General features: G+C 32.4%; 1 protein-coding gene across 1 annotated transcript; it reads left to right on the top strand.

The window, feature by feature from the left end:
* LOC147068562 (uncharacterized) lies at positions 1-8,689 on the top strand. Its single transcript, XM_085952509.1, has 2 exons — positions 1-86; positions 7,244-8,689. The coding sequence occupies exon 2, from the start codon at positions 7,249-7,251 to the stop codon at positions 7,633-7,635; it is 387 nt and encodes a 128-aa protein (XP_085808635.1). The 5' UTR covers positions 1-86; positions 7,244-7,248; the 3' UTR covers positions 7,636-8,689.
* The last annotated feature ends 14,795 nt before the right edge of the window (positions 8,690-23,484 follow it).

The raw sequence follows: 23,484 nt of genomic DNA, 5'->3' as shown, positions 1-23,484 counted from the left end.
AGTAAAGGATTTTGAATTGATCGAATAACACACGAATTGCAGTTCGGTACTGTTTATAATCAAGTTAGGATATTACAATATTAAAGGTATGTTTTTAATATCGTATAGTTTCATAATTTTATTTTTAAATAAATTATGCACATAAGGTAAAATTGTATAGACCACCAAACAGTTAAATATTAAATCATGTGCTATCAATATAGTTCTCACACAACTAGGTTTAAATTTTATTAGAATACTTAATTTTAATAATGAAATGTTGTTAAAAGAATTATTGTTTATTTTAAAAAAAAATGTGTATATACCTACTTAATACAAATATATTATCAAGTAGGTAGTCACACTAATATCAGATTTAACCAAAGCAATACAGAATATATACCTACTTACTAACGATTTAAGAAATTTATAAATATTTTTTTAATTAATCGGGCATAACCATAAAGCATTAAATATAATTAAAGTCGCTTAGAATCATAACTCACATATTCCAAAAAAATCAAGTTTTGAGATAACCGCAAAAAACCCACCTGAGCAAACCTTGTAATTAAAAGAAAAGTATTGAACTCCCTTGAATATTAATGAGTGAGTTAGTCGATATACATTATTTTAAAAAAAATGTATAATACTCCTAATACTTCAGACATACAGCATACTATGAAATAATTATAAGATAGAAATAACTTTTTATATACAACGTTTTTAAATTTTCTGTTGAATCATATAAACTTGACTTGACTAGCTTAAACGATCAAAAAGATTTGTACTTGATAGAAATAATACTGAATAATGAAATGTCATTTCATATTGATTTACATAGTAACGCACGTATTATTTAATAATTTAGTTGCTAGGACCCAATAGCAACCAATAATGGTATCGAAATAACTTTTCATACAAAACAGAATTAACTGAAAATGAATTAAATTCTACTTAAAGATGGCAAAAAGTATTAAAAAATGCATTGGCATCGTGTTCTGATACATTCTAAAAGTTTCAAATATCTATCTAGTCGGAAAGTTAGTTAAAAATCGATTGCAAGATTTGTACCGGACAAACAACCACCGGACAAATAAGAATACGACCTAAAAAAAACGTTGTAAAATAGAGCTAAACAGAGAAAAGAATCACTTAGCATATTTAACTCAAAAACGACAAAATTTCAAAATGCGAATTATAACTCCAAGCGACTTTCTTTTACAAAAATGCGTTTTCTATTTGACACCATAATTTGTAATATCTTACCGTCTATCGTGTCCCAAATGTATTGTTTGTAATGTCGTTTAATACTTTCTATTTACTCGAAATATATCACAAATCAAAATTATTATTCTACATTTTTTTTTAAATCTGAAATTGGCACACTGGTACGTATGAGTTTTACCTAGAAATAAACATTTCCCCACTAATTATATAAAAATATAATCTGAAAACACGACACTGGTTCATTATCTGTCAAACTAATAGGAGAATGATTTTCATTTGTTTTCTTTCGAATATTTTATTTGACGTGTCGGTATATTTTTAAATTTAGAATTAGCGGAAATCGGAGAAAACGTCGAAAAATGGTGTGACATTTCTACTAGCATAAATAATCAATTAAAAATAAATATATTTTGAGTTAACTATGTTTTATATTAACAACTAATAATATTAGAAAATTTTGTACCAATAAATAATTCACGCTTAATATAGGAAATTTCACTTAATATAATATAAGTACTGTTACCAAATAATATTTGTTATATTATCATAATGCCTAAATCCCCCATCAAAAATCCTCCAATCGACAGAGTTGGGAATATAATGATATTATTGTAATTGTAAACGAGTCAATGCCAGACCATGATGCACAGCGAAACAAAGAAAAGAAATTTACCGCTATCTTTTTCTGGGCATACCAAGGGTCGAGAGTAGGTACAGCCAGTCGGCTACCTACCCCCGTTGAGCCCTTACGTCGCCGCCAAATACGATTCGCTATCTTTTTCGCGCCAAAGCGCGCGCTTACAAATGTTGTCAATAATTGATTGTTATTTGCATAGTGAAATATACTTAATGTCCCTAAATCGGTGTTTTTAATAAGTGGAAAAGTGTAAATCAACACCCTCCGCAACCCATACCTATCAAGTGGCCCCCAGAACGTGAGGGCAACGAAGTCAATGCGACTTCAGAAACCACGGCCCTGAAAAAAACCCACGACGAGATTTTTCAAATTTTAATAAATTTGATGGCGCCCGCAAAGTTAACCGAACTATAATCTGTGTTGATGTGAAAAAAATAATACGAATTAACAATGTGTTGTTTCCCGCCCGTCTTTGATATAGAATTTGACGGTAGGGCATTCAGTGACGTCCGAGTATTTATCGAACAGTGCGAACAATATTTTACATCCGCCAAAACCCACGACTATCACAGATCAAGGTTAGCTGCATCTGGTCTCCGAAACCATGCTCTAACCTGGTGGAAAGCTCTTCCATCCCGACCGTCTTCATGGGAAATTTTCCGATGGGAGCTCGTAAGAGAATTCCGCGCACAGCAGCGGATCGACCGATTGGAATACGAGCTTAAATCGATCCGGCAGAAACCATCGCAAGAAGCATTCCCATTCCTAATCGAGAAAAGAGACGTAGCTTTTGTGATTATGCCACAAACTGCGCCGGAAGAATTAGCAAAACGTTTCTATAACCTGTTATGTGAACGAGATAGAACGCGGGTCGACCGAAAACCATGGAAGACACTGCAAGAGCTCATTGAAGTGGCACGTAATCTAGAACAATGGATTCCAGATGAAGACTCCGACCAGGAAGCTAAGAAATATCCTTCACAATTACTACCAACAAAATACGACTTTTATCCAACCTACCGAAATTATAAAAAGGGACACCACTGGCAGTCCAGGTACGAATCTCCAAACGCCAAGTGCTGCAGAGCTAATATAAATACCACTACGGGTAAAGTGAACCAGTGCTGCGGAATTCAACGCTACACAATAACCGGTGAACGAAATTATTGTAGAAGATGGAACCGAATTATATCGTGTTGTAATCAGGATCGGTTCATGGAAACAAATCAATACGCTATACCCTCTGGCCGCCATTCTGTAGACGCCGATAACTGGAGACACCGTCCTTATGAACTTTACGACGAACCGAAATCGCCGCTTCCCAAAGAACCCGTCGACATACGACGAACCTCCGACAACGGAAAGACACCCGGTTGCGAGCTGGCACATACTATAACAAACGTCGAAAGGATGAAGGTGCCCCCAAGCACCCGAACAAAAATAAAAAGACCAGACTTGTACCCGACTTCGCACACCGGGCCAATGCAAGTTTCACAAGCAAATCATTACAACCTTCATGACAAATATGAAACCAGAGAAAAGGGGCACAAGATGGCGCAAACTGTCAAAGGCGAACCAGTGGCTCCCACAAAAATCCGAAATACCCGATTCTTCTACCGCCAGACCGACTCTATACAGTACCGCCGACCCAACTCCGCAGACGAAAAAGATACCCCAAAAATCCAGGGGGACGAAAATCAGCCGAGGAATCCAGTCCAGCAGCAGGCAGAATCTGTCGAGATATCCACACCTTCATTAGCTAACACCTCCAACTACAGTAGTACCGGTACCGGCCGAGGTAGCTCCTCGCAGGACGAAACTTGGCAGCCTCGGTACTCCCATGGCTGAAGGAGCCAATCACGCTGAGAACTATCAGTGACCCGGATCAGTTATAACAGTTGGAACCTATGAATAGTCGATAAGTTTATTTGTGTGTGTTTTACCCCCAACTCTGTCTGATTCTCGATGGTGGATTAAAGGCAAAAGGAAATGGGGGGACTTGTTACCAAATAATATTTGTTATATTATCATAATGCCTAAATCCCCCATCAAAAATCCTCCAATCGACAGAGTTGGGAATATAATGATATTATTGTAATTGTAAACGAGTCAATGCCAGACCATGATGCACAGCGAAACAAAGAAAAGAAATTTACCGCTATCTTTTTCTGGGCATACCAAGGGTCGAGAGTAGGTACAGCCAGTCGGCTACCTACCCCCGTTGAGCCCTTACGTCGCCGCCAAATACGATTCGCTATCTTTTTCGCGCCAAAGCGCGCGCTTACAAATGTTGTCAATAATTGATTGTTATTTGCATAGTGAAATATACTTAATGTCCCTAAATCGGTGTTTTTAATAAGTGGAAAAGTGTAAATCAACACCCTCCGCAACCCATACCTATCAGTACATAATTATTACGTGTGGTGTTGTGTTACTTACTTCCATAGATATTCCTTTATTTTTGAAGTGATACAATAATTTGGATAACTAGGTAATATTTTTTTGGCTTATTTTTTCTTGATATTCATTAGACAGTGATAGAGAAGAAAATTTTGTATCATACGTTTGCCAACTAGGCATCTTTAAGATAATCCTGAAGAATAAACCGTATTTAATGTCGTACTGTGACTGTGTAAAACTGGACAAACCGTTATAAACTATTAAATTGCATATAGCTATAATAACAATGATATTGTCCCGATATAATTTTTATTTCCCTTTTTAGATTTATTCAGTAAGGCGAACACTTATTTTGTTTTTAAATAAATCAACATTTTTACTACAATACCAACCATAATAATAATATGCTCTCACCCCCTACATATTTATTTTAAAAAAAACTGTGAGAAATAATAGTTAGCCATTTGACCGATTTTTTAGGTTCTTGATCAATCGAAAAACAAAATGAATATTTTCTACCACAACAATGAAAATATCGATCGAAATAAAAAAAAAAAGTTTGAAATTATAATAAAATATAAAAGTGACAAATCAGACAAGTGCAGATGCTTCACATCATCGTTTGTGCCTCAGGATATGCCCAAGTAACTGGGCATGCGACGGATCGAATCCGCCAGAAGACATTATTTATTTGATTACCTATATAAATATTCTATTATAATGGTCCTTTATTTTATAAAAAAAACTTATCAGACGCTTGTAAGGCAAGGCGTTTTTTCTCAATGCAGTCTAGTAAATAAATCTTAACCTTTAAAAATGAATCAACAATGTAAAATGGTATGCAGTTAATGTAATAATAAAAATTGCTCAAAATGACATTATTTTTGATTTATTTTTATTATATTTAGACTCAGTCTACATAGAAGAAGGTTTATTTCATTGTCTGGTAATGGACGAAGTTTGTTTAGCTATATATTTAACGCCCGCGATCGACGAGTGTACGTTTATGAAGTAGTAGACCTCGGATTCGAATTCCTGGTTTGATAATTTTTTATCTTGTTTGGAAAATCAGATCAAAGTGTATTTTTGGCATGTAACACATAATTTATTTTTGCACACGAAAAAAATCGCACTCGATCGGATTCGAACCACGATTGTTCGATTATCAGCCAAACGCACTACTTTTACGCCACAGTATGATAATGCAATCGCGACGATTATACAGTATAATATTATATTTTAAAATTGTTCCGTTGCCTAGGCAGCGAATTATTATTGCCATTTGCAATTCCTTACGTAAACAAACTATTAAACGTCATAGTGGCAGTTGTTACTTTAAAAATAAAAATAACTATAAATAATTATATAATTTAGTAATATAAGTTAAAGTGTATAGAAATAAACCAACGGCGTTCCAATAAGCGGTTCTTTTTCTTGAGTGTGTTATTTAACAAGATAATTAAGAGCTAGTCGAAGAATCTAGGTTATCACAAGTTTTGTTTTTGTTTTATTACGCTAAAGAAGTATAATTTCTAACGCACGTACAAAAGTAGGTAGTAGTAAAGTACACACCGATTTTTTTTTCATTGTGATTTTAGGCCCAAAAAGTTACCTAATAAAGTAAAAAATAATCGGTTAATAATTAACCTGTCTGTGAGGCGACCAAAACCGATATTGAATTGACTGTGGTATAAAATTAAATTATACCTAGGTTACCGAGTAAAGAAGGTATATTATAATTGATAACAAAACTATATAACATTCCGTGGTACAACGTAAATAATACTTAATTATATTTTTAGACAACCTTAAACCTTCACATCAAGGTTTTGTTTATGTAATTACATACTCATCTAATTTGTGTGATAAATACAAAGAGAAGTAAACCACCGGATATTCTGGTTTCTTATGTTATTTTTAATTAGACCACTAAAATGTTGTTATAAAATATTAGAGACAGATTACAAATGAAGGTAAAATAATGTATTTTAGAATAAACAAAATAATCATTATTGACGTCTTGTTAGTCATCGAATTGATTAAATAAAATAAAATGCTATCATTGATATCTACATTTATATAAGTATTATCAGTGCACTATGCATTCATAAATATTTGTTATTATATAATATATCATAAATTAACTATTTCTTTTATTCAGCGAATAATGCACAAGATTTACGAATGTACCATTCTAATTATTGAACATGCATAATTCTGAAAAACGTAATTAAAGTAGGTAATAAATACTTTTATTTAGAATACAAAAATCGATCGCCTACCGTAACTCAATTTGAAGAGTACTAATGAGCAGGTACCTATTAATAAAAGCCAATAGTTAAAATGTCTTGCAATTAAGCGTGACTGTCGTAGCATAGTGGTAATGCACAGGGCGCGATACCCAAGAGACGCAGGTTCGATTCCTGCCGGGTGTCTTACTTTTTTCTTTTGGCTATATTTTCTCATGATTGTTTTTCAGAATTGTGTATATTATATATTATCGTAAAGATTAGAACACTAAAATGCATCACACTAATTTATTTTTATATTTAAATAATACAAATTTATAAGTATTGTAGGTACCTTGTGCAATCTGAAGTATTAATATTAAAAATAGAGTAAAATAAAAACAAATATCAAAATAAATCTTAAAGTCTTTGATCTTGTAATATATTATGTAGAATTAATACATTTAATGTCATTGTCATTATAATCATTCATCTAGAATTGGTTTGAAATCAACTGAAATAAATAACTTTTTTTAAAATAGAAACACCTTCGATTTTCCTATAGCGTAAGAGCTTACAATTTGTGGAACGCTTTTAGATATTTTTAACCGTATATTTATGTTGGGAGCACGTCTGTCGACATAAAACATAAATCATATTCGGTAATGAAATAGTATGCATCGAACAGTTATTTATTTAATCTAGTAATCAATCTATAATTAATGAATATTGTACATGTAAAACTGATCAGTATTATATTTTTTATCCATAGGTAAAATGAGGACTTTCTTTGTCATTACCGTACTGACGTTCGTCGCGTTGGTTGAAGCTCAGCGGCCTCCCTACGCCGGAAGCCGACCAATCGGTTATCCAGAACTCGCCGACAGGTTCAAGCCTGACGAAGACGCAGAGACCACCACTGTCAGCCTGGATAACCGCGTTGGAAGCGATGGAGAAAATATTACCACAACGACGGTGCGACTTCCAGTCGACGCCCTCGGAGACCGCGAACTTGTAGACCGCATCAGTAAATGGCCAGTCGATAAGCAGCCATTCTGGTTCATCAACTGGCAACAGATTGAAGCACACAGACAAAAGCCACAGCTTGCACAAGATAACATCCAATCAAGTTCGTCTTCCGCCAGACCTTCAAACAATCAGTAAAATATATTGTAGAAATGAAATATGGATGAATAGTTATTACTTTTACGATAAGGAGCCTCTATGTGCATAATATTTATATAAATTTTATTAGCTGTCCAAATTATCGATTCACTGTTGTCTCGTACTCAATGCATTCTAAAGATGATCAATATTTTGTATTCACATAAAAACTATTAGGTTTCTTATTCACATTATTGAACATACATAATTTTGAAAACACTTCTGAGAAAATATATTATAACCGATAGAAAAAATCTTTTTGAAAAAAGTAAGACACCCTGCAGGAATTGAACCTGCATCTCTCGGGTATCGCGCCCACGTACATAGACCACTATGCTAAAGGAGTCATAATTAATTACGACAAATTTTAACTAATGGCTTTTAATACTCTCTTAAGCGTTTTCCAGAAGTGTTTTAAAAATTATGTATGTTCAATAATTAGAATATTACATTCTTAAATCTTGTGAATTATTCGTTGAATAAAAAAATAATTAATTTACATAATTATTTAATTAGAGTTGTAGTGATTACCGCCCTCATCAGTGAGTATATTATACATGATACTATTAGATTAATGTGTGTGTATACCAGGTACTTTGTTTCTGATGCCTTTATAGTGATGACCATGGAATTGAATATTTTAAAATAAAATATTCCTTGATCGAGCGTCAAATAATTGGTTTCCTATTATTATACCAAGTGACTAAAAAAATGTATTACAATATCACCACAATATTATATTATTAATAATCATTACCTTTTTTGTTAGAGTATTTATAATCACTTGTTAATAACATATTAATATAATGTTAATATGGAAGACAAACTTTAAAAACCATAAAAAGTCAGATTATATTAATATTCATTATTATTTCTTATAAATCTATCACATACTATTTTAAGCATTGATTAACGAATATTTAAAACCGGTTATCACGAAACCAGATAAATAGATTATAAAAAACTAACGCTATTTTATTATTAGATACTTTCGTCAAAAAAACTATATAAAACCATGGCAATTATTTTAGAAATAAATATCTATTACTTATATAACAAAAAAACAAACATTGTTTATAAATATATTAATATCAATACATACTTTTGTATGTCTTCAGATGATTATGTTTTATTGAAATATTTTTTGAAGTTTGATTACCTAACAATTATGTATAACACCAAATGAGTCGCCAAGAGTCATAACACTCACATTTAGCAATTTTGTCATTTTTGGGTTAAATATACCAAGTGATTCTAAAGGCATTAATATATATAAAGAAAAATAGTTAGGTATCAAATGTGAAAATCGTTGATAAAGTTAACTGTTCGTGTGAAAACTCACATTTTTTCTGTGAGTTCTGTCACCAAGGCCTTTCTTACCAACCATAGAGCTCTATTTCTCATAGTGTGCTGTGTATCTGAAGCCTTATGAGTGATTTATATATTTTAAAATTATAATATAAATCGACCACTCACTCATTAATATTCAAGGAAGTTCAATACTTTTATTATAATTACAAAAAAACATTACTCTGTTGGTTTTTTGCAATTATCTCAAAATTCCATTTTTGGAATATGTTAGACTATGATTATTGAAGTTAGGTTATGACTCTAAGCAGCTCAAGCATATTGTTCTCCACTTTTTGAAAATAATATTTAGTAAGTACTTAATGTTTTTTTTCTATTCAAATATTACAAAAACATTAAAAAAATGTACTTAACTAATATAATATAATACTAATAATTATAATGACGAATGTATAAATACACCGATCTACTGTATGTTAAAACTTGTAAAAGGATAATATTAAACACATAATAATTATTCTAGGTTCATTGAGAGCCAAAAATATCAGATTTAAAAAAAATGTAAGTAGTTACATCATTTTCAAGAAATCTAATCTACCTGTTTCTTTAAGCCTATAATTAATAAATGTGATACTTAATGTCAATTCAAAATATGAATTGTAATACAATTATATGATAATACTAAAATAAATATTACAAAACACTACAGTTTTTTTATTTACGTAGTCTAGTTTATCTACACGAGTAAAAACAATAAAAGTACATTATTGTGGAATCTTACCCTAATTACCAAAAGTATGTACGTCACTGCCTTTATCTGTAACATTGAAATGTGACTGTATACATCTGTAATGTGTGACTAAAAAATTACTTAATCATTGTTAGGTGAAACAAAATAAACATCGCGGTGTAACAATATGTTTACCTGTATTATTAAGACAATAATAGTTCAAATCCAATTGATTTATTTATACGAAGTGAAAATTAGTATGATTTAAAACTTCATATTATTGACGAACACCAAATCCAATATAAGTACAAAATATAAACCATTCATTGACTTTTGTACTAGTTTTAATTTTACATATTGAAAGAAAACTATCATAGGATATATTAAACGCATGAGTTACAGTTCCAGGAACCAGCTCGAGGATATATTTAAGATTTCTTTAATCTATAGCGCCGGCTAGATGCTCATGCGTTACCGCAAGCTTACTGGTTACATACCGGTGTGTATCGGGAAGCCAGTGTGTATGGATGAGAAAACTGTACCTCGCGCAAACCGTAAAGCGCTGAAAAAGTGTTTTTTTGCACACACTATACCGCGCAGATAAGTCGCTGACGTCCAGTCGGCGCTTATTGCTGAATCTCTATTTTTAAAAAGTCAAGGGGTATGCTCAGACAGGTAGATACAGCGGCGATTTTCTTTGCAGTTTTATGCTGTTCTTTGTTTTCTCAATTTTAAATAATATACTTAGTAGATTCCATAGACGTGAATTTTTTTTTGGAAGAGAAGTCTGTTTACGCGAATAAATTTAATTAGATGTGACTAAATCACGTTTCTATTAGGTATATAAAGTTTTAAAAAAATCATTGAAATGCTTAGATGTATTTGGAAAATTAAAATTCGATTGCTATTTTTTAACATAGGGGGCTAATGTCAGTCTGTAGGCCTACGTTACTAAACGCGTCAATGGGTGGACATATACATAAATGTGTGAGAGAGAGGGATCCAGGGAGAAGACATAATATGTCATTACTCATAATAAGCACCGACAAATTCATGAGCGTATTGCTAATCTACTAGTACTTTGAGCGCAAATTTCTTCGTTCATTGAAGGTACGCGTCCAAATTATTCTGGTTCCCTTACTGGTTTTAACATTTTGTCATCAATAGCATAGCTTGATACAGAAATACGACAGGCTACCACATCTCTCATAGTTTCCCCACCGCCACATTATTGCCGCTTAGCGGGTCATTGAAGAATCTCCACATCTGGTATAGATCTACCACCATAAATTGGCATTTCAGCGAGGGCGCTAGTATGACATTGAGAATATTACCATAACTAACAAAAAAATGGTAATTTATAATTTTTTATTGGTAGTAGATTTCTGTACAAATATTATGCAATCCATAATTCGACAAACATGTTGTAAAATTAAATGGCATTTGTAACAAATTTATCCTCGATAGACAATTTTAGTTTCAAATTCGACCGGCTGCCAACTTACGATGGTAGATCTTTACGTGTTGTAATTTATTATCGTTGGTTATGGTTAATGCTGCACGTATGCAGTTAAACATCATTTTAAACTGTGAAGACTTGCATACACCCAGGAGACAAATGTATCATTCGGAAAGCAGTGTGGTGGAAACGTTTGAGGCTGGTAAAATACTTTATCGACATTGCTATAGCTAAACAACTTAAAAACGGATCAGCGCAGAAGCACAATTAATTTCGTGCGCATATAGTAGGTGTGTAAATGCTGCATGTGAGGGAAAAGTCTGTTTTACACGATACAATAGTACATTTTTACTGTTTTACAATGAATACCCCATCTCGATCGGGGAATTACAAAAAACCTTTACTAAGCAAGCAAAGGGAAATTATTGTTTTAATGTGACCGAATATTTAAAAGTGATGAAAAAACAGTACAATTATAATGATAGGTAGATATATATTCTTATAGAAAATGATTTTCACAGTATGTGTTTACTAAAAATACCAATTAAAGAACATTATTTGAAAATTATAAAAAAATGTGATTGGGTCATCGATATAATATTTAATATGTATACTGTTCACTTCTACTTATTAAGTCATGATATGTGACCTCCTAATTATTAATTAATAAATATCTGCATCAATATAATTGGTTAATGTTGGTTTAATGATTTATTTCTTTCCAAACTCAATTTAATTACCCAGTATTAATTAACCTAACTATCATAATTATATTAGTTATTAAGAGGTGAAATTATTTTAATTTATTTTTCTATTGTTATTTATCGAATGATAATTGGACTTCTAATTAAATTAACGAGAATAGAATGATTGTTATAAATTAAAAAACTAATTTCGCTGGCTTGGTTTTCTCAAAAAATGACAACACAAAAAATTTTCTACACGCGACTAAAGCGACTTTCTGTTATCGGCGAGATTTTATTGTGGACAGTAGTTTAATAATTTATTCATATTGAAAGTAGCTTTGACGATTTTCTACGTCTAATACGGGCTGTTTCCTTCTAAGACACTCGTATAATGGCCGAAAACAGCTAAACATAACAGAACATCAAAAGGTTCACTTTTATGCTGTCGGACTATAAGCCAAAACAACGTAAGTCACAATTTGTATATTTACACCAAATAATTGTAACAATTAATATAATATTGAACATACATAACTTGAAAACACTTTAGATACATACCCACTAGAAAAAATAATATTTGAAAAAAATACTAAACTCGACGGGATTTGAACCCGTATAACCATTGGCGTCGTGCCAATCTGTTGTTTTTTAAATATGATTTTTTCTAGTGGGTATGTATCGAAGTTTTTTTCAAATTATATGTTCAATATAAATTGAATGTTATATTCTCATAGAATATTGCAAATTGCTATATTTGAATAAAGAACTTTATTTATTTTGTTGTATTATTTTTACTAACTACCCTAAAAAAAACTTGTTACTTTGTCATGGAATAACTTTTGTTGGCGTATTTCTAAAACGCTAAAAATATACATAATTATTTAATCCTATATAAACAACTCACTTACTATTGCACGTTTGGCTTGGCATCGCCGTATTGAAATGAACACCTTTTATATTTTCGATAAATGTCATCTTTTGACTTCAGGACCTTTCGAAATATTTATATGAAACTATTTTCATAAATATTTACTATTCCAGTAGTTTTTGAGTTACCTATAACAGAACAGTATCAAACAACACTTTTAAAAACAATGTTTTGTACTTTGGTATCAAAAAAATAGTTAAAGCGCTCGTTAAAAGGCAAAAGAAGGCAGTCATCTCTAAACACAACATTTTTTATTTATTAGTACCTATAATAAGATAAATGGATTTCATATAACTATTGAAGTGAGTTGCAATGCAAACAATGGTATTTTATGTACCTACCTATTTAATTAGACAAAATAGATATAACACACAGTTCACCCTGTTGCTAAATTACCTTACTAATGATACAACCAACTTATCTGTATGTTCTCGGTCCCAAAGATAATGCATTTGTCTACATTTACATTAGTCACCATTTCGAAATGCATATTTATCTCTCTTAATGACATTGTCATTCATGCGTAGACCAAAAATTAGTTGAAGACCAAAAGTTGAACTCGACAGAAGCAACCAGCAGTGACTCTTACCTGCCTGTGACTATAGGACAAATTCAAGCCAAGTATCCTGTCCACCTGACATTATAAACAGGTATTTTTTTATTATTATCTTTGTAGGTTTTTTTAAAGTAAGTAATACATTAAAATCGTGATACTTATCGCAATAAATTACTGTCAAATTTAAAAAATATTATATTACAATGCTTAAATCATTCCTTCATCTTTTCATATAATAATGGTAAAAAAAACTTGTACTTATAATAAATAAGGTGCTGAGGATTGAAAGACTACACGTAAACTAATATCTAAGTTAAGCGAATCGACTTTAAAGTTAACTATCCGATTATAAATTCTACACAACTTTACTGTCTTATCATTTTGATATAAGGTCTTATTTTCAAATGATCCACTATGACTATTTTAAGATAAAAATATGAAGGATAATAAGACAGGTCAAGTCATTTAAATTAATTTAAATAATTATATCCTATATATTAAAATTATATAATTGTCCATTGAGATTTGTCCCAATTCTGGAAATAAAATGCTTATTATAATCAGACAATGCTCCAGATGAAAGGCCAGTTCCTTACGCGGGTCTAGGACGATTTGGCACCGGGACAACTGGACGCCACGGAATTCGAAAATAAATATACGTTAGGTACTTATAGGTACTTTAAAAAAAATATTTAATATCATTATTTACATTTAAATGATTATTATGATTTAATAGTTGGTGATAATGTAAATATGCAGACGTAAATAATGATTTAATCGTGCATATGTTTAAGTTCCAACGAAAAAAGAGTTTTTTATTTTATATAAAGCCTTAGGCATGGTAATTCTCAATCCTTAATAAAGAATACATTATGAAGAGTAAAATGAATTAAAAGTACTAAGTAGTATATAGAAACTGATTAAAATACCTCGTTTACGTTTTGTATACGTGTCTACGACAGTGCGGCGTCCAATTGTAGAGTTCAGTCGTCCCATTGCCTCCTTACGCACTGGACTCATGGGTTCAATTCCCGATGTGGTCAAAATATATTTACGTGGTTTTCTTAATGTCCGGGTGTTTGTGATTATTATTTCTCTTATGTTACTGTCATTGGGTCTCGTGGCTTTTTGTATAAATTGGGTTGCGGGCTGGATAATAATAATATATACCTACATATATATATAATATATTCAATGACGAATTCCCGACCATGTCCGATCCTAATAAGATCATATGGGCCTCCACAGAGTGGAGGTTTCTATTAACGGATTTTGTTATTTACGAGAAATGGATGTCAGCCACTTGCTCAACCTATCAAATCCCTACTTTGACTCATACACAAATTGAAAAATAATATGTTTACTTACCAGACCCAGGTTTCGAACCTATGATCCACGACACTATATAATCCGACGCTTAAGTCGCGCAAATACCACATTATTGAATCGTGTGTATTATTCTTTGAATAAAAATAATTTAATTATAAAAATTTCACTTTTATTTAGTATATTATAAACGGTTTAAAGTAACCGTTTGGTATATTTCTTAATGGGAAAATAATATTGATTGGATTCTCCAATATTCGGTCGATACTTTGCTTAGAAACAATGTAATTTTCATGATATTTTATTATGTTATTTTAGTATTTAAACAATAAGTAACTATAATCTAAGTCAATAATTGTATTTTTACGATAGGTAGATTTTCATAGTGTCTAAGATTTTCAAAAGACGAAGCGAGGGAACACGATTTAGATGGAATAGTTCAAAACTGACATAAACTAAAACATTTTAATGTAAGTTTAAGTCGACAAATAAACCTAATATTTTTTCCCGAATTTACCTACATAATGACGTAATCCAAAAACAAAGCATTAGATTAAAATATCGAATATAGATATAATAACAAGTGTTCTACTCCTTCAAATTGAGACAATCATATACTAGACTGCAATTAAAAAAGTAACGTTAGTTGGTCAAGTTTTTATCCATATTAATTTATTCAATCTTTCATTTCAGTCAAAAATGAAGCCAGTAATTTTCACGTTTTTCGCCATCTCACTGTGCATGGTTGTTGCACAAAGGCCACCATTTGCCGGAGTACGTCCAGCTGGATACCCTGAACTAGCTGACAGATTCAAGCCCTTGGTGGAAATTGAATCGATAAGCCTTTCCATGGAGCCAGAACGGCTTCCTGTATCACCGTTTGAAGACAAAGAGCTTCTGGATCGCATCAGCAAATGGCCAGTCGATCGTCAGCCTTTCTGGTACCTCAACTGGAAGATACTGCAAGACTTGAACCAAAAGATTCCTGGGCTACCCTGAAGTGTATATTTTATCTATAAATTCATTTATAATATATTTAAAAAAAAATATTATGACATGATTTATAAACCCAAGTTAATTTAAATATTATTATTTTATCAAGCTCTCCCAGATAATAAAATTGTAGTATACAAATTTATTGCTATTGTAGAAAAATAAAAACAGGATAAAAACAATAAAACGAGACGAAACATCACACATGTATTTTTAATAAAAATAATAATAAACACTTATGTAAAGTAGAGAATCTAGTAAACTTTTGCTTAAAAAAATAGTAGGTATTGCTATTATACGAATTGTTTATCTCAACAAAAAACATACAAGAAATTTTACATTATCATGATGTATTAATTGAGTTAGCATTTACTTGGTAGAATTCCATTTTACAAGAAATGAAAATATAATTAATATTAAAACTTGTAGAATTTAATATTAATTATATTTTCATTTCTTGTATTATCATGATGATTTAGTAAAAATGAATTTATACGCAGTTTAGTCATTACCTTTATGTATTGGTATTATTTGCGTGTGTATAAACTATGGTCATAAAACCATTATTAGTGTGTATCGCCAATTGGTTTAACAGGCAATGGTAAGTACGAAGATCTTCTGCAGGTTCCTTTGGAGTTTCTGTGAGTTTGTTACATATACAATTCTTTCAATGTGTTTCCACAAATAGATCCATTGTTTTCTACCAACCAAGCTATGTACTACCTATCTAATTGCGACAAAATTAACTAGTAGTTTTTACAATACTCTCTTAATCGCTTTCTAATTTTCTGAGGTGTTTTCAATTATGTTTATTCAATATTTCTTATGAATTATCTGTTGAATAAAAACCAGGAAACACAGAATTAATGGGGACATACCTAAGGTGTATAGAGTGACAGGCAACCGATCTCGAGTATGGAAAAATATGGGATAAACTTAAATACGTGTCAAGAATATGTCATTCTAAGTTTGTCCTTCGTTCTGAGAACTGTTCTCGGTTTATGCACTGATGCTCTTTCAATATTGGTATACTTATTTGAAGCTTAAAACACACACTATTGCACGCCTATAATGTGTGTTAGGACACTCACACATTCACAACCCTGCTTCAAAAAGTAGTGTATTGGTGTGTATAGCCTGTTTGCTAAGAGCGTACTTCAGTGAAATGGCAAATAATTTTCAACAGTAGATGCGACGAAATTTCTCACTAGTCGCCAATCGGAGGCCGACAGTAGAGTTGTCCGCACGTCGATTTGTTTTGTTACGGCGTCGGATGAAAATATTCTTAAATCGTGTAAAGATAACTAAAAAACTTTACGTATGTACTTAAAAAAGAAAACATGTCAATGAATATACTAATATGATTAGTAATATAACAATAAACATAACATTAAATGGACGCATTTTGGATTTTTATGACAAATTATATTTAGTTGGCACGCGTCATTTGCACAATCCGCGCATCGCCTAGCCACGATCTTCTTAGACCATGCCTTAACCCAGTAATATCAACAGTACAAGATTGAGATTTCTTTTAAGAGCCAATTTTTTTAAACTTTAACTATATAGGTAGGTACCTACACTGTTAATAAACTTAATAAACTTTAATTAAAGTTTTAAGTCTTAATAAAAATATTGACCCTGAATACTGAATAAAACTTGATATCATACTTAATAATGATCTTATTTATTGATAAAAATTACATTGTAACTAAGGTATCCATAAAATTAAATCATGAAAATCACTGACAAACACTTAATGTGAACAATGGCCTTACATCTCCTTGGAAATTTTGGATAAGTCAGGTTTGTATAGTGTTGTTTTTAATTTTAGGCACAATTCCAGATTCTCATCAATAAGACGACTTCTCAATTTACTCTAGTTAAGGTTCTTGCTTTAAAAAGATTGTTCGCATGGATATGTAGAACCAAAAAGGGAAAGAACAGCACATAGCACATGCTAGTTTTTTTAACTGATCATATGAAACAGAGCCACGGCTCGCGAGCCACGGTTTGCCGACCACTGGCTTAACCGAAGTATAGCCTTAACAATAGTATACTATTATATTGTATGTAGTCCAAATACCTAGGTACATTACAATAATAGTGATTATTCCGAATATACGTAACCTAGTGTCTTTGGTCTACTGATTCTGCATAATATATGAGTGAAATGATTTAAAAAATGCGTGCTTAGGTGATGTTCATTTCAAATTGAAAAGAAGACAACCGTTATTATTTTTGAAGATATTTATTCAAAACCACAGTAACCTGTTTATATCAATGCACAAAATAATAATAATAATATGTACAGGGTCTAGGACGATTTGGCGCTGGAACAACTGGACGCCACGCAATTCGAAATTAAATAGACGTTAGGTATTTAAAATTTTAAGGTACTTAAAAAATATATTTAATATTATTATTTATATTTAAATTATTATAATATTATGATTTAATAGTTAGTAAGAATTTAAATATGCACACGTAAATAATGATTTATTCGTGTATATGTTTAAGTTCCAACGAAAAGAGAGTTTTTTATTTTATATATAGCCTTAGGCATGGTAATTCTCAATCCGCAATAAAGAATACATTATGTTAAGAGTAGAATGAATTAAAACTACTAAGTAGTAGATATAAACTGATTAAAATTCCTCATCTACGTTCTGTATACGTGTCTAGAACAGTGCGGCGTCCAATTGTCCTGGCGTCCAGCTGTCCCATTCCCAATGTACAAGTATGGAGATTTTATGAGTAGTTTAAAAAAATCTTATTGTAATAATATATTGTATACTAATATTAAATTCAACTGTCAATGATGTTAGACTTGATTATATTTTAAATAAGAAAAATGGTACATATTTACTTATCTACAATCTGATATTGTATGATATTATGTATAGCAACATACATTATTAAGTTGACAATTGGCCGGACATGTCGTTCGGCGACTCGATAATCCTTTGAAATAATGCACTGTTTCTTAATTTTTAAATTGCAACATACCATCAATCCCAATCAGTGACGTCCCGAGACAAAATGCCGCCCCTGGGCAGCGCCAAAATGTCGCCCCATTTTTATACAGTATCTTGTATCATCCGTGCACGTATCGTTTCTGGTCACCATGGACGTCGAAAAGCAACGGAATTAAGCTAGACGTCGCGAACTCGACAAAAACATTATAGTCCTGTTAAACCTTTTAGGATGTTTATTAATACATTTTGTTTCCGACCAATGAGTTGAATTTTTTAATGGAAAGATATTTTCGTTAGTACTTAGTAGCTATTTCTATATATTATAATAAAATATTGTCCTCAATTTGCCACCCTTTGAGTAACTGCTGCCCCCAAGCGACGCTCAATCTGCCTACTCCCACGGAACGTCATTGATCCCAATAAAAGTAGTGTTTAAAGTTACAAAGTAGCAAATAAAGAATGACAGAAACACATTATGGGTGTGTTTATACTTAATCGGGAATCGAATCCGGACCACCCAGATGAGAAGATGGTGCCATACGCGTTGGACTATGAAGAGGGCGACTATATTGTAAACGCATTTAACGAGGACAGTAGATACTGAAAACCTGCTGGACCAGCAAAATCATCGATGAAGTACATGGAAAAAAACAACTAGGAACCGGACAAAGTTAGTGAAGGGTTTCATCCAGTAGCAGACCAACTCGTGATGACCAACATTGTGATGATAATAATGATTTTCCAATTTATACGTAGTCTACATGAGAACTCCGCACGATATTGCTACTAATCTGTGTATCTCCAATAACTATCTAAGAAACCGGAAGAAATGTGTAAAACCAGGGAACACAAAACTAACTTCCATTGATGATGTCAATTGGGAGTGCAATAACTATTTTTAACCAAGTCAAATGGAACTTTACAGGGTGAAGGTTGTATTAACATATTTTTTTATTACTAGAAATGGATATTAGCAACTTGCTCAACCTATTAGGTCCATACTATGGGTCCAAACACATATTGAAAAACAAAACGTGAAATGCCAGGGGCCTTATGTTGTAACTTGCGAGTTGAAGTCGCCCGGCGACATGACGTCATATGACATCATTGTGACGTACTACCGGAATGTGTCAATAGTATTCGAGAAATTAACGCTACTCTAGTAGTGGCGTTATTCATTATCCCCATACACAAATAGGTGTTTCAGCATAATAATATCTATGGTGAGCCGTGTGCATTGGGCGGCTCGCCTCGATGCGTGTATTGAGCTTACGTCACAGTTACGTCATGTCGTCGGGTGACTTCATGTCACAAGTTACAACATAGGTCTGCAGATCCGGGATCCACGACACACACAACACTATAATCAAAACGTCACCGCTCTGCAATAGTGGACGTATATATTATTATACTATATTATTATAGACGATATGTCTGAGAAGAATTCTGCAGTTTTTTGGAAATATTGTCAGGCGCGGACCGGACAACCTGGAGAGACTGGTAGTTTTGGGTAGCCTCCAGGGAAGGCGAAGCAGAGGAAGAGCGTCTGCGCGATGGAGCGACCAAGTGAAAGAGCTGACTGGGGGCACCATTCATTCTGCCCTGAGAGAAGCGGAAGATCGAGAAGGATGGAAAATCTTGGTCGCTCAAAGGATGGCGAAATTTAAATGTGGTCACGATCCTCAGCCATGAGTGCACGACCAAGAAGAAGAGATATTATTATATATTATTATTATATAAAAATCCACATCAACTATAAGTACTATATTATAATATCACGTTGCTTATTTAAAAATGCTCACTAATGTATTAAATCTTCATTAAACTGTTTCATATAATGTTCGGAACATTTTAAATTTGTAATTTTGAGCGTTTACGTCACTAAATAAATAAGTAAATTAATTAACTGACATTATTAATTGAACTTGACTGACGTGTTTTGTGTCCAGTTTACGAGCAAACAAATAAATTTAAATAACGATTATTATATGCAGGTAAGTATATATTTTTATGTAATAATTATCGGTTGTTACTAGGTAATCCAATCCCGAGCCAAAATTCTATTCCCGGGATTTCGGGATTACAATTTGACAATCCCGGGATCCCGGGACTGGTCCCGGGACTGGTCCCGGGATTGGCATTTTTTCCATTGTTACTATAAAGTTTTTATATTTACAAATAACTTTGATAAAATCGGTCAAAAATACATCTAGTATAATTTATACTATTTAAGACATTTATTGTTAATATTGTATACGTTCAATCTCGGAAATACATAAGTTTAATGGAGTAAATAATATTGTAATATAAATAATAATGTGAGTTTAATATAATGATTGCTGTTTCTGATAAAAAAAGACTTAATGCATGGGTTAGCGACATTTAAAATAGTACAGCAAATCATGGTGTACTTATGGCCTTTCCGCTTCATAAATCTAATTAGTCAGCCAAATATGAAACTGCCGTGAAACGTATGAAATCATGGTGGAATTACTTTGTTAATAATGCGAAGAATGTTTTTTCCAATCTTTCTCATTTTTATTAATTTATGTGAAAAAATAAAATGAACCGGCAACTTACACATGGGTATAAATCAAACTTCTAGTAGTTATTTGTTATTAAAAGTATTTTTTCTGTTATATTTTCGTTTTTATTTTATTTTCCATAAAAATTGATAAAAAAAATAATCCTGAAACTTTCGGGATTATGTTTATCAATCCCGGGATTCATAGGTATCGAAAATAGCTCGGGATTCGGGATCCAGGGATTGGAATCCCTAGTTGTTACCTATGTATAGTATTAAAGCAAATAGGTGGTAAATTTGATACATCTATAAAGCAAAATCAGGTAAGTAATAAAAGTGAAAACACCTGCATTATCTTTTTTTATGACATTAATAATAATAATGTAGGTGAAAGTTTATGATGATTATAGTAGAGCTAGACTTTCATTTAATGTCAAAGTTACAATGAATTTTGCTATCGTTCACCATTCCGATCGGTCTAGTAAAGTGCTTTCCAATCTTTATTTTAGTTGGAAGAACCATTGAAATATTTTTTTAAACTTCTATTATTTTCTTCGTCTTATTAGTTAGAGTATATGGACATCAAGCGGTAGCTCCAAGAATCCTTGTCTCTAGCCAGTCTTCGTACATCGTTCCAGGTCATACCAGCATCTCGTAGCACCGCCGCATATACTCTTTAGTGGCCTTCCAGGACGTCGGAATCCGGTTGGCTTGAAGAACAGGCAAGCCAGGTTGCGGTTCTCTTTTGGTATCCGTAGCATACGTAGTATAGTCGAGCCAGGTCCAACGTCGCTTCTTCACTCTCAGTATGATGAGAAGCTGCTTGGTACGTTATCTAATTATTTCTGAGTTCCCTGGTTATCTAATTTCTTCGTTACATACTCCTGAAGTCATAGCTCTGTATACGGTTTCTCTATACGCCTATTTAGATGGCACAAATATTTAGTATTGTTTAATTAATGGAAAATAGTCTAATGAGTAACCTTGCAATTTTCTCGGTTTTTCAATCAAGTTTCCTGTTAATAGCGCAATGTTATTTTATTCATTTATAAAAAAGGCATACAATCAAATTATAAATTCGTTTTAAATATACGTCGGAACCCTAGACACGAGCCCGCGAGGTCCAGGATACCCTGAAACTGTATTGGGAATCACTGGTCTATTAAATACATTCCTAGGAATATTTTTATTTGTACCCAATCATTGCCGACTCAAGTAGAAAGTCGATACATTCTCAACAACTGGTCCTACCTTAACCGCCCCTCCCGTTGTTGCTTTGATGACCTGTCATTGTTCTATAGAGTGCTCATACTGACGCGTCTGTCGTATTCACACAGGGAATGATTTAATTTGGATAGATGGGTTACATGATAAATAATACACTAGCATTAACACACCTTCTACAATAATGTAATGCATGGGTCAAGGCTACATATTTTTTGGAAATCGATATTACCACCGGTTTTTGTGTGAAGGACTAGTCTGACTTTGACAGCTGATGAAGAACAGGAATGTATAGTATTTATAAATAACACTGATAGTTAATATATTTGATTTGAGAATTTTTTATAATTCAATTTGAAACGAGAAAGGGCGAATAAATATGTCAAGCAATCTGGGATCTGATTTTGACAGCTGTACAGTGGACCACTCGTTGCTTGTGCAAAAAGATATGCTCAGGCTTTATTAATCTAAAGATGGCGCTGACCCAATATAATACAAATAACAATATTATTACATAATAAGTACAAAGTTTTATTAGCAATAAATAGTTGTACTATTAATATTTATTTTGTTCAATATTCAATGTTCCAGTATATACGTATCAGATTGAGTATAAAAACAAATTAGTTCCATACGTACGATTCATTTATTTAGTACGTCATGGCAAGATATTGTTATCGGCTATTTTTAATAATGGATATTATTATAAGTATATAGTATATAATGTAACTACCTATATCGTATTTTGGTATTTAAATATAATCTTTGCACCACGACGAAGAAGGTGGTAGAGTGCCTCTTACATAAGCCATGGGTGCGGGTTAGAATCAAGCAACTGAAAAAAAACACAATGTTTTTATGTGCTTAGTTCGCAGCAATGACCTAATGGAATTGTCGAGTGGTCACAAGCATATATTGTAAGAAATCTATCAATATTTGAGTCACCTAGAGTTACAATTCACAGTTTGCAATTTTATCGTTTTTGAGTTAAATATATGAAAGTGATTCTAAAGGCTTTAATAGTTGTGTATCAAAAGTCATTTTAAACCATGTGAAAATCGTTGAAAAAGTTGACTGTCGGTGTCATAACTCAAATTTTTCAATGAATAATGTAAGTTCTGTCACTAAGGCTAACTA

Source organism: Rhyacophila brunnea, unplaced genomic scaffold (genome assembly GCF_057557595.1).
Source record: "Rhyacophila brunnea isolate RB1 unplaced genomic scaffold, BYU_Rbru_1.0 scaffold_3, whole genome shotgun sequence".
Lineage (NCBI taxonomy): Eukaryota > Metazoa > Arthropoda > Insecta > Trichoptera > Rhyacophilidae > Rhyacophila > Rhyacophila brunnea.
This window is presented reverse-complemented; position numbering and strand designations above follow the sequence as displayed.